At 48.9% G+C, this 12,146-nt stretch overlaps 2 protein-coding genes across 4 annotated transcripts in view; one reads left to right on the top strand and one right to left on the bottom strand.

The window, feature by feature from the left end:
- The first annotated feature begins 5,566 nt into the window (after positions 1-5,566).
- UTS2 (urotensin 2) lies at positions 5,567-11,393 on the top strand. Its single transcript, XM_081201763.1, has 4 exons — positions 5,567-5,693; positions 8,252-8,374; positions 9,240-9,286; positions 9,432-11,393. The coding sequence occupies exons 1-4, from the start codon at positions 5,594-5,596 to the stop codon at positions 9,546-9,548; spliced, it is 387 nt and encodes a 128-aa protein (XP_081057889.1). The 5' UTR covers positions 5,567-5,593; the 3' UTR covers positions 9,549-11,393.
- PER3 (period circadian regulator 3) overlaps positions 10,736-12,146 on the bottom strand; it is a 25,956-nt gene continuing 24,545 nt past the window's right edge. For all 3 annotated transcript variants that reach the window (XM_081201408.1, XM_081201410.1, XM_081201409.1), the window contains exon 22: positions 10,736-12,069. In XM_081201408.1, coding sequence (XP_081057534.1) covers positions 11,935-12,069 — 135 coding nt within the window. In that variant the 3' untranslated portion in view covers positions 10,736-11,934. The remainder of the gene's footprint in view (positions 12,070-12,146) is intronic.

The following is a 12,146-nucleotide window of genomic DNA, read 5'->3' as shown; positions in this document are numbered from 1 at the left end:
AGGCTCCATGATCACTGCAGATGGTGACAGCAGTCACGAAATTAAAGACACCTGCTTCTTGGGAGAAAAGCAATGACAAACCTAGACAGCATCTTAAAAAGCAGAGACATCACCTTGCCGACAAAGGTCTGTATAGTTAAAAGCTATGGTTTTCCTAGAAGTGATGTATGGAACTGAGAACTGGACCATAAAGAAGGCTGATCGCCAAAGAATTGATGCTTTTGAATTATGGTGCTGGAGGAGACTCTTGAGAGTCCCATGGACTGCAAGAAGATCAAACCTATCCATTCTGAAGGAAATCAGCCCTGAGTGCTCACTGGAAGGACAGATCGTGAAGCTGAGGCTCCAATACTTTGGCCACCTCATGAGAAGAGAAGACTCCCTGGAAAAGACCCTGATGTTGGGAAAGATTGAGGCCACAAGGAGAAGGGGACGCCAGAGGACAAGATGGTTGGACAGTGTTCTCGAAGCTACGAACATGAATTTGACCAAGCTGCGGGAAGCACTGGAAGACAGGAGTGCCTGGTGTGCTCTGGTCCATGGGGTAGGGAAGAGTCAGACACGACTGAACAACTAAACAACAACAAGCATTACGTCATAGTTGCGATACCCTGTGGCACCGCTGGGCTTGCCTTTAGAGCAGCAAGTGGAACCTAAACATCTAGGCCGCAACATCTCCCCGTCTCCCCAAGAGTCGCTGCTCGTCTTGGGAGGCGGCGAGGACTGGGGCCTCCTTTTGGGGCAGCCTCTTCAATCTCTCCCAGGAGGCCTGCCCTTGCCGGGGGCTGAGAGGGGACTCAGCTGTGAGGAGGCACCTCTGGCCTCATGCCAGACTTGTTTTCCCTCATGGTGAACGGGGCGGGGAGGGTTTTGGTTGTGAAATGCCAGCGTGCTGCTCGCAAAGGCTCCGCTTGGGCAGAAGGGGCCGTACGGGTCACATGCCAGCCCAGCAGGGCTCCATGCAAGAGAAGGCACTACAAAGAGCGATGTTTTGGCAGCTGGGAAAGGGTTTGGAGGCCTCTCTTAGGAGATGCTTGTATTGCCAAGGCAGGGCAGTTGTGTCTCCCCTCCCCTCGCTATACGTACGTGGTCCTGGTGTGATGCTTGAGGGATTGTTTAGGGAAGAACCAGCGAGTCTTCATGGAGGCCCAGAGTGCAACCCCGCTCCTGGCTTCTTGGCAGAGGTGGCATCAAATGGACGAAAGGGGAAGGCTGCTGCCTAGCGTGGCACTGGTGTTGCCCCAAAGTAGGCACCTGCCCCCTATGATCTCAAAAAACTGTTCTATGCCTTATCCTGCTGTTATAAGAATTATAAGGTCTCAAATATAAATTAAATGTTCCTAAATGTACAAGACAAACACATACATAAGTATATAAACCCTGTGTCTGAAATAGTAAAGGTAAAGGGACCCCTGACCATTAGGTCCAGTCATGGCCAACTCTGGGGTTGCAGCGCTTATCTCACTTTATTGGCCGAAGGAGCCGGTGTACAGCTTCCGTGTCATGTGGCCAGCATGACTAAGCCGCTTCAGGCGAACCAGAGCAGCGCACGAAAACGCCGTTTACCTTCCCGCCAGAGCGGTACCTATTTATCTACTTGCACTTTGACGTGCTTTCGAACTGCTAGGTTGGCAGGAGCTGGGACTGAGAAACGGGAGCTCACCCTGTCGCGGCGATTCAAACCGCCGACCTTCTGATCAGCAAGTCCTAGGCTCTGTGGTTTAACCCACAGCGCCACCCGCGTCTGAAATAGTACAGGAGAGCAATCCTGAATCCATTTTGACTCTCCCAAATTGACCTCAAATATTTCTCTGCAAGGAGGAAGGAAATAGGAAAGCCTCCCCATTGTCTTTTGCTTACAAATCCTGTCTTCAGGGCGTATTTGTGTATGAATAGGGTGAGCCTGAGACCTGGATTCAGGAACTAAAGTATTAACCATCACAAAAGAATAGCCGGGCTGCCCAGGTAAAGCAATCAGTGACCATTATCGGGTATCCTGGGAGGCCGGATTTAGACCGCTGTAGACCGTCTCCCCTGCTGTAGACTCCTCCTTCTGTGATGTATGTATGGTGTTTTAGGGGGGGTCTTGGGCTACAGGGTGGGCAATTTCAAAAGTCTATATAAGGGCTTGCGCACCGTTGTTCGGCGTGCTCCTCCCTCCTGCGTGTGGTGAGTGGGGACCCCGTTGCAACAATTTAAGAAAGATCAGGCTTACTAGCTGCTTTGCTTCTCAATATACAGTGGTACCTTGGGTTAAGAACTTAATTCGTTCCAGAGAACCTGAAACTGTTAACCTGAGGAAACACTTTAGCTAATGGGGCCTCCCGCTGCTGCCACACCAATGCTGCACAATTTCTGTTCTCATCCTGAAGCAAAGTTCTTAACCCGAGGTACTATTTCTGGGTTAGCAGAATCTGTAACCTGAAGCGTCTGTAACCTGAAGCGTCTGTAACCCGAGGTACCACTGTACTCTGGTTGGCCTCTGTTATTTTCTCCTACCAATAGGGGACCCACTTAAGGACTCTATACGGGCTCTTGGATACCCCATAAGAGAAAAGGAGCAGGTTTTTTTCTTATGACACTGCCATTGTCGGAGATCTTCCCTCCATGTCCTCCGCCTCAACACTTGGAGAAACTTCTTGGTTCATCTCTGTGCCACTGCAGTGCCGACTGACATCCATTTGTGTCGGAAGATGCCACCGTCATGGGCCAGAGGCGATGAGCAGCCAAGGTGAAGGCAGGAGGGCACAGGCAACCCCCACCCACCACTGCCAGCCCCTTCATGACGCACCTCTCCAGGCCGCACCTTCTCAAGAAGGTCTCCCTTCATTAGCTTTCCGCTGTGGCTCCTCCGAGTGGAGGTTGACGCTTTTGTCACTGGCAATTTGTTGAAGGAGAAGGAGAAGAAGGGTTTGTTGTGAGCAATGAGGTCGCGCCGTCTCCACACAGACCTAATTACTTTGCGCTACAGCAAAATGAAATGAGGCCCATGAGTCACCAAGGAGGAGATGGAAGGAGCGGGCCGGAGGAGGCAGCCGGCTCCTCTCCCATCAAGAGAGAGCTGTCAATCCATTTGAGCCCGGCATGCCGATTAATCATCCAACTTTCCGACTCCCGTAGCAATTAGAAGAGGCCTGCTGGGTCAGAGCAAATGCGGCCCACCTAGCCTCTTGTTCTCACAGTGGGCAGCATGGGAATCTTGGAATCGTAGAGTTGGGACCCCAGGGGTCATCTAGTCCAACCCCCTGCAATGCAGGAATCTCAGCTAAAGCATCCATGAGAGATGGCCATCCAACTACCATTTGAAAACCTCCAAGGACAGCTCTTATTATATTTTGCCTCACTTGTGACCCTCAGAAACTTACTTTAGATAAAGCCAGGAGCCACATTGGCCCATGGCTACAAAAAAACAACAACCACAAAAAATAAAAACAAACAAAAACCCTCAATGTTAGTGCCTCTTTCACCTTCTGAAGTCTCAAGTGGCTTAGAAATGAACTAAACCTCATTGTTTGAAAGAAAGGCCATTGCCCATACTTTTGCTTTCATTCCATGTCCCTGTAGCACAATGGTACAAAGCAAAGTATTGTTGATCTTATGCTGTTCATGACCATATTTTCCCCCTTCCCAATGTTGATATTTTTTCCGAAAGAAATTATAACCCCTCAAAATAAAAGCCTGTGCCCTTGACTTGCAGCCTCGTCAGTGAGTTAAACTAAAGCTTGAATCGAATTTATGTGCAGGTTTGGCTGGTGACTTATCTGGTCTCTGGTCAAACAGGCTTTTTGGATTGTTGAAATACCTACAAACCTACAAACCTGTTTGACCCGAGATGACGGCAGGCTGAAGAAATAAATGTATTGCACCTGAACATACACACTGACCGTTCTGCCATGGCCCTTTCCTCTCCCTGAAACAGCTTTCCTCAACCTGACACCCTCCAGATGTTTTGGACTACAATTCCCAGCAGCCCCAGCAGCAGCATCATACAGCTGTGCCGGCTGAGGTTGATGGAAGCTGTGATCCAAAACATCTGAAGGGCAGCAGGCCGGGGAAGCCTACTGCGGACACTCCCTGACCCCAGCTTTAACCTTTATGCTTTCTAAATATTTCAATGGGCCTATTTTTGACAGGAGGGGAAAATAAATGAGCTGAATAATTAGAAGCACCTGCTTTGAAAGCAAAAGGTCCACGTTTCATCCTCAGGAGCCCAATCCCCAAGAGGTTGGTGCAGTGTCGTTGCACGCCACACAATCCATGACACTCACAGCTCCTCCTCTGGGCTTCCTTTGCCTCAATCTTTGGACATAGAGGAGGCCCAATCAGCCAGGCCAGCTCTCCCATGAGGCAAGATGAGGCACCCGCCTCAGGCAACAGAATTCACTGGGGCAGCAGATCCCAATATCAATCTTTATTCCCACCCCAGCCCTTCTTCCCTGGCAGAGAGGGAGGTGCCATTTTGGGGCCTGCCTCGGGTGCCCAGATATCTTGGGCCAGCCATGCCAATCAGGGACTAAAAGTGGGTATCTTTAGTTGGAGGATATTGGGAAACTGGACCAGCGGAGTCCATCACCAGGTGACCATTGAGGGAATGTACGTCTTTTCACATAAGAGGCACTCGGCTATCTGTGGCAACCCCACAGTCCCTGCCTAGAGGGACTCCCCTTTTTTTGCCTCTGCCCTTTTCTGGTTATACTCTCACCGGCCCTCAAGAGTGGGGCAAGCACAGAAAACCGACCGGCTCAGTGTCGTTGCCGACATTCCCACACAAGACCAGCGTTGCTGGCATAGTGCACTGCAGCAGCCCGAGATGAATACGCCACCCTTGTGCTCTTTGGACATGGTTGCGTACATGTTGATTTTTTTTACAATGCCGTGGCAGATCACCTATATCCCTCTTGCATGTGGCATCAGCAAGCGGGGAAAGGGAAGAAGAAAAAAACAAAATGGGAAAAAGTCCACCGAGAACTTCATCTCGACTTTCCTTGATGCGAAAAAGTTGAAATAGGATCTGTCATTCCCTCCTCGTGTGCTTCACCATCTTGGCGTGGCAGCTTCAAACATTCTCATTCTCATTCATCCATCTTCCCAAAAGATGGAGGGGGGAGGGAAGTGAGAAAAAGCGCAATCCGTTCAGTCCCAGATCCTTTGCGTCAGGCCTGCCCAGGTTCATAAATCAGCCATTTCAATACTCTGCCCATTTCAGATGACGTCCAGCTCTTTCATTAAGCTCATGATTTATCGCTGGAAGGTGCTCTCTTTTATTTTATGCCCGATTTATAAACTTTTTTCACTGCTCTTTCCCCACCCCACCCCTCGTCGGAGATCATGTTCGCTTTGTCCACCGGGCCAACGAGACAGTAAATTTATTGTCTGAGAACCGCTACTCTGAAAGATGACATCAATGCGAAGAGCGTGCTTGCGTTGCCACTTCCACGGACGAGACAGCCATTGGAGAATCCGCGCTGGGTGGAGTCATGAGGTCACTCGCCATCACGGGTGGACCTGTGGCATAAAAGCACACGATGGGGGCAACAGCAGGAGAAGACGCATCGGCCAGGTGGGAATCTCAGCGCTGACGTTTTGGGGAGGCATGATGGACAAGCTGGGCTGGATCTGCCTCTCCCTTGCCAGTCTCTCTGGCCCACTCTGGGCAATCCCTGTGGCCAGCGAAGGGTCCTACTGGCTCCCAGGTAAGTCCTCTCCCTTTCCATTTGCTCAGTAAGACATTGCTTTGTTGTGGAAGAATAGGTTCAGGAGAACCAGAAAAGCCAAGGGAGAGAAATTTCGCAAACTATCTCCCCCAATGCTGGGCATCCAGTCACACCGCTTCTTTTAGGGAACAGTTAAGGCACGCCTCTTCCAGCAGGAGTTTGCCCTCATAGCTCAGTGGCAAAGCATCTGCCTTGCATGCAGAAGGTCCCTGGTTCAATCCCCGCCGGCCTGAGACCTTGGAGAGCTGCTGCCAGCCAGTGTGGACAACACTAAGTTAGACGGTCCAACAGTCTGATACAGCATAAGGCAGCTTCTCATGTTCCCAATGAGAGGAACGGCCAAGAAATTTATGAATGGGTCGACATTGCTGCTTTAAATAGGATTTGGGTTGATACAATTGTTTTAAGTTCTTGTGTTGGGTGGTTATTGCATCATTTATAATTATGACAGGAACCGCCCTGAGGGCCTTTGGGCAAAGCATATAAATTTCCTAATATAAATAAATGGATAAACATCCCAGTTCACACAGGTGTGCCGATTGCTTGAGGATTAGAAGCTGGGTGTCGGCTTAAGGGAGCCCCTGGTGCCCTAAGTGGACCCTCAAGGGATGAACAACAGGCACATCAGGAAACTGGCAAGCCCTTTCCCGGGAACCCGTCAGGATACAGAATCATAGAATCGTAAAATTGCAGAGTTGGAAGGGACCTTGCGGGTCATCTATTCTAAACCACCCACCCCAACCACTGGGGATGGCTCCTGCACTTGGCACTGCCAAATATGAGGATCTTTGAAAGAGCATCAATCCATCCATTGAGAAGCTTTTCCTCCTGACGTTTAATAATGACAGAAGAAAATGAATGCCCATGAAAGCCACTCAATCCTGGGAATGGCCATTGTAGCAGCCTTTCTAGGTTACCGAGATCTGCTCCTTGTCAAAGGATGAGGTGGGTGGTTGACGCTGCTGGAGCCCTGTGGAAAGAAACTGGGGGGGGGGGGACTGTGGCTGCAGAGGAACACCAGACCCTGACATGATCCTTTCTGGCTGGGGTGCAGAGGGAGGCAAAGGTTTTGAGCCACAGTTCTTCATTTGCAGCAGGACAGGTCTGACCCAAGGAAGCCTAATTCACTTACGGAACTCCCTGCCACAAGCAGCTTGGATGGCCTTTTTAAAAAGGCATGTCCGGGGGCAGGCTGAGCAGCTCAGAGGCCCGGCTTTTGACATCCCTACCCATAATGAAAATTAAAAATGGCGAGCCCGCACAGAAAAACAAAATAGGGCATTCAACAACCAAAAGCTGCTTCCTTTTATTGCTTCAGACTCACAGCAGTAAATAAAAATGATCTGCCTGAGTACTAAATGCACAGACTGGATGGGAGATATTGGCATTGGAAACTCCCGATTCTCAAATATTTTGGCAGCAATTCTAAGCCCACTTACCTGGGAGTAAGCCCCACTGAATTCAATAAAACTTACTTCTGAGTAGATATGTTTAGGATTGTGCTGCAAATTGCTGTGCAAATGGCATTTTAAAAATATTGTGAATACTACTGCCCAGGGGAATGCGATTATAATTTGTGTGCAAAGCACATACCGTCATTACCTGTCTGTGCATCTTCCTTGTGTGCACATAATGTGCTTTCTTACAAAAAGTCACAATTGATATCAGAAGCAGACAGAGTGGGAGAAAATAATAAGAACAGAGACTTTTTCTGCAGAGGAGCTTTAAAATGCAGAGGAGCTTTAAAATCAAGATTCAAACAAGAGGTGTCTTGAAAGAGGCCGACAGAGGTTTATAAAAAGTGAGAAATATATTAAAAAACACATACAGAAACAACAGGAATAACAACAAGCTACAGAAGCTCACAAACCCAGAGCCACAAGCCTGTGAGCCTCAGTTCACACACCCTTTTCAGTACAGGCAGGCAGACCCCATCAGAATCTGGAATTCCCCCAAATGTTAATAGGTATCAGTCAACAACAAAAAATATCATTTTACTAAACCATGTATCTTCTTTGCTTAAATTTGCAGTTATAATCTCTCTCTCTCTCTCTCTCTCTCTCTGTGTGTGTGTGAGAGAGAGGTTTTTGTTGGATGTGCATAAAAGCAAGTTTATCCAATGTCTAAAATTTGGCATCTAAATCTGAGGGGGCCCTTGAGGCCCTGGGCCAAGGGGCCCTCCTGGCCCCCACCCCATAGTAGGCCCTAGATCCAGGGGCCCTCTGAAGAGCAGAGGGTGAGCAGGGGGCAAGCTGCCCAATAGACACTGGAGGACTTTGGTCTGATCTTACACTCTTAAAGGTGACAGAATGACGCAGGGGAAAAGCTACCGGGCAGGGGGAACTCCTTTTGCAGGGAAAGAGAGAAGAAGGTGGGTGGATTGTGCAGAGCCCCTTTGGGAAGAATCTGCTACCACATGAATGTCAATTGCATCCCACCAACCCAACCACCCCTGTGCCTCAGTTGGCCCATGATAAGGCATAGAGTCCCCCTCAGGCTGTGCGATGCCTCCCTCTCGTGTCCTTCTCTCCTTACAGCCACTGATGAAGATGCCAGGATAACTCTGGAGGCCCTGAGCAGCAGGAACAGAGGGTCCTCCCTCATGCAGACCCCACAGGGATTAGTGGGAGCACAGATGGAAGACACTCTGAGGAAAGCAGGTAAGACAGAGACACCCCCTTTTGCCTCTGGAGGAGCAAGCCAGACAGGGGCATTCTGCAGCACTTGCAACGCAGACAACCAAACTGCTGCTGCTCCTGCTTCCCAGTGGATCCTGCTCCAAGGGTTGAAGCCGCCCATGCCATACCTGCCCTTAGGACTACCTGTTCACCTTCTTTCGCACTCCATGCAACCTAGCCAACCAGGGAGCATTCAAAACAGAGCCAGGGGTTTTCTGACTGATGGGTCAGGACCTATGGTTTGATCCAAGGCTGGGTGCAACTGCAGCAGGTGGATTTGAAAGGGCGGAAGACCCCTGGTGTAGTGGTTAGGGGGCTAAACCAGGAATCGGGAGACCAGGCTTTGAATCTCCGCTTGGCCACAAACTCTGAACTTAGGCTAGTTCCGGCCTCTCAGTCTAACCTCCTCTTCACAGGGTTGTTGTTAGGATCAAGTGGGAAGAAAGTCACCTTGGGGGGTAGAAAAGGTGAGATAAGAATCCTGATAAGCGAGCTGCTGGGGAAGGGCATAATAGGGAAATGCCTGGTATTCTGCAAGGCTGGGTTTCATTACTTTTAATTTGGAAAACTCCCACCCAGAGAAGAAATGTACAGCAGAGGCTCTTTTTCTTCCCCTCTAGGATTAAGAGTTGGCAAACTGGTTTGACCAGCACCAACCATGAGCTGAGAGCATGGGCACACTGCCCCCTTTGACTCTCTCTGTCCACTCCTGTCCTAGGAAGCAACGTCCAAAAGCTCCCACCAAGGGAAGCTGGGGAAGGGGACCAAACCAAGGCTGGAAAATAGACCATGACCTTTCCAGAGGAGAAAGCAATGCTTGGATGTATCTTCTTTCTTTTTGTTCCAGGTCTCCACCCCAGAGGCTTTATGCCATCGAGGGAAAATGTCAAAGAGGTGAGAAGTCCCCAGCCCCAAGGCCATTTGAAAGCTTTTCTCCTTGTTATGGGTGCTGTGACTCTGCTGGGTTCTCAGTGTGCGGCCAGGGACTTCCGGTCAACCTTCCTTACATGACTCAACATGTAACATCTGCTTTTCTCAGGTACTCTTCGGAAACCTCCCCCAGAACACGCTGCTGAGCCGCTTGCTAGCCACAGACAGGAAGCAGTACAAGAAGCGTGGCAACCTCTCCGAATGTTTCTGGAAATACTGTGTGTAACTGATGGTTGGAAGCGGCTGATGGCCAACTGGACACCCCCCCCCCCCCATTCTAGCTCCTTTATTTATGTCATCAAGAAGAATCCTAGAACCCTGCATATAGATTTGTGCATATTTAAAAGATTAAAATAAAGAAATGTGAAGCTGGCAAAAACAAATCACACTTCAGACCACAACCTCTATGATCCTTGCTGTTTGCGAGAGGAATAAATCCTATCTGGTTTGCTAAGATCTTGTAAGCAAAGAATTGTTTTCTTCCTTTGGTGGTTCCTGTCTGCGTGGATAGGCTTTGAGTCTTTCTTTGTGTGTTATGCTCTGCCAGGCCAGCGGAAGGGAGGCAGGAAAAACACTTAGTAGTTTCTCTATGGGGGGGAAGCACTGGGAAAGGAAGGCCAGACATTTCTGTGCCAATTAAGGAAAGCAGCAGAAATGGCAGACTTTAGCTATGTCACTGACTCTGCTGGCATTGAACTGGGTGTCCCTAGACTGACTATTCCTTTATGACAATCAAACCCAATTAACTTTTTTTTAAAAGGCTCTCTACCCGCTGCAACCTCCGCTCTCATTTTTAGTCACAGACATGACAGCCTGTCCCTCAACCTCAGATGAAGAGTGGAGCTGGCAATGATGAATGGGCGGCAGCTCTTTGGAAGATGCCCGCCATAAATCTCTGCCTCTCTGGCGGGAGCATCATGCTGCAATCAGATAAAATGCATGGGAAGTTGATGTGATTTAAGAAGAACCAGCTCTGCTGAAGGGAGCACTTCCTCTCTATGGCTTTGACATACTTTGGGAAGATTTGCAGTGTCTCTCAAAAAGTAAACAAGCGCTGGCCTCAGACGGAACAGCGAGCAAATGCAAGGTCCTTCTTAGAATCAAAACAATTAAGTGTAGCCATCAACTTGGATGAAATTATGAGTTATCCTGTTGCCGCTGCCAATTTGCCTTTACTTAATTCTGAAGCAGGTTCTGCAATCCCCCATCCTGTGTTTTTCACTCAAAATGTGTAAAGACTGAAACCAATTAAACTTTTTTTTTTTCCTGACAAGGCTCCCCTTCACTTCCCCAATGATAGGAAGGTCCAACAGCAGAAAGGCACCATGTTGTTTTTGTTGGTGGTGGTGGTGGTGAAGAAAGAAGAAGGTGCTGGGGCTGCATTTTAAATTGCAAAATGACACCCAGGAAGATGATTTTCACATTTTATTTTGTTTCAAAAAGAGAAAAATTCTCCCCATCTCACGCACAAACAGGTCACCTTTTAAAAACGCACATATTGAAAAGTATGGTACAAACAAGTTTATTGCCCCAAAACCAGTTTATAAATCCCACTGATAACTAATTGGAACTATACATTCTACACTGTGGCTTGCAATGGGGTGTGTGTGTGTGTGTGTGTGTGTGTGTGTGTGTCCCATTCCTAGAGCAAATCCTCCTGAGCTGCTGCAGGTGACATGGTCTCTATCAGCAGCATCAACATTATATATACTGGGTTGTAGCACATGAGTCCTACTCAGAGTAGGTCCACAGAAGTTAAAATGTCCTGGCTACGTTAGGTGCATTAATGGGACTACTCTGAAGAAAACTTAGTTGGTGACAACTTTTTCTTCTTCTTCTTTAAGAACGTGGTTCCCAAGGAGGGGAAAAATAACTCTCCCTTCCTTTCCCGGCTAACTGCCTAGCATCACACCAAGCCAAGAGAAGGCAGATCCTGGGCGTAATTCAAAGGCAGAAATGAGGGAAGAGAGTTTTGTCAGTTTAAAATGCTGCTATTTCTACTTCTGAAAAACTTGACAGCCCTCAACGGCAATAACTCTAATATATTCCTTGGTGAGCCAAAATTGTTTCAACAGAAGTAGTGGCAGGAGAGGAGACCGTCTACACAGAACTGCCTGAAAACCCCGCAGTTGGCTTCAAACAGAAAAGCATCACCTGACACTGCTATGACCTAAGGTGGTCTGACAGGTGGGTGGCCCTCCAGGGGTGGGAGAGAGGAAAATCTGGCTCTCTGCCATGAAAAGGAAAGACTGGATGAGATCCGGCCTGATGATCTCCAGGCATTAATCCAGCTCCAATGGGGAAGCCCCATTGGTGGTGATTGTGTGTGTGTGTGTGTGTGTGTGTGTGTGTGTGTGAGAGAGAGAGAGAGAGAGAGAGAGAGAGAGAGAGAGAGATGAGCACAGGCGCACCTGAATACTCATGGATTCTGGGAACCAAATGGTCTTTTGTAGTGGGGCCCTTGCCGCTTTGTCCCAAACAAGAACCAACTATTAGTTGCCATAATTTCAGAAATTCTGGAGTGGTGTGAGGGGTGAGCCTTTGGAACCAGCATCTTGGAGAGCCAGAGGGAAAGATGAGCCGGGTCACGTGCACAGGAAGGGCGGACTTCTCTAGGGCGGTGCCTGTAGTGGAAGCAGCGGTGTCTCATCAAGGAGGTCCTTGCTGTCCTCCTCTTGAGGATCTCTGTCTTCCAGCCCGCCAACAACAGTCAAGCCGGCATTCCTGTTGTCACACATGATACAGCCCTAGCAAGGGAAGGAAGTTGGTGAGTAACATGGAAGAATGGAGCCCTCCTGGGCAGGACGAAAGGTCCACCTGCTCC

The sequence above is a fragment of the Podarcis bocagei genome, assembly GCF_964188305.1.
Source record: "Podarcis bocagei genome assembly, chromosome: 7".
NCBI lineage: Eukaryota > Metazoa > Chordata > Lepidosauria > Squamata > Lacertidae > Podarcis > Podarcis bocagei.
Note: the sequence above shows the minus strand (reverse complement) of the source record. Positions and strands in the feature narration are given on the sequence as shown.

Excerpts from the sequence above, each read along its gene's own strand:
- UTS2 (XM_081201763.1), top strand. The coding sequence starts at position 5,594 with ATGATGGACAAGCTGGGCTGGATCTGCCTCTCCCTTGCCAGTCTCTCT. Across the intron at positions 8,375-9,239 it reads AGACACTCTGAGGAAAGCAG|GTCTCCACCCCAGAGGCTTT; the intron begins GTAAGACAGAGA and ends TTTTTGTTCCAG. Across the intron at positions 9,287-9,431 it reads CGAGGGAAAATGTCAAAGAG|GTACTCTTCGGAAACCTCCC; the intron begins GTGAGAAGTCCC and ends TGCTTTTCTCAG.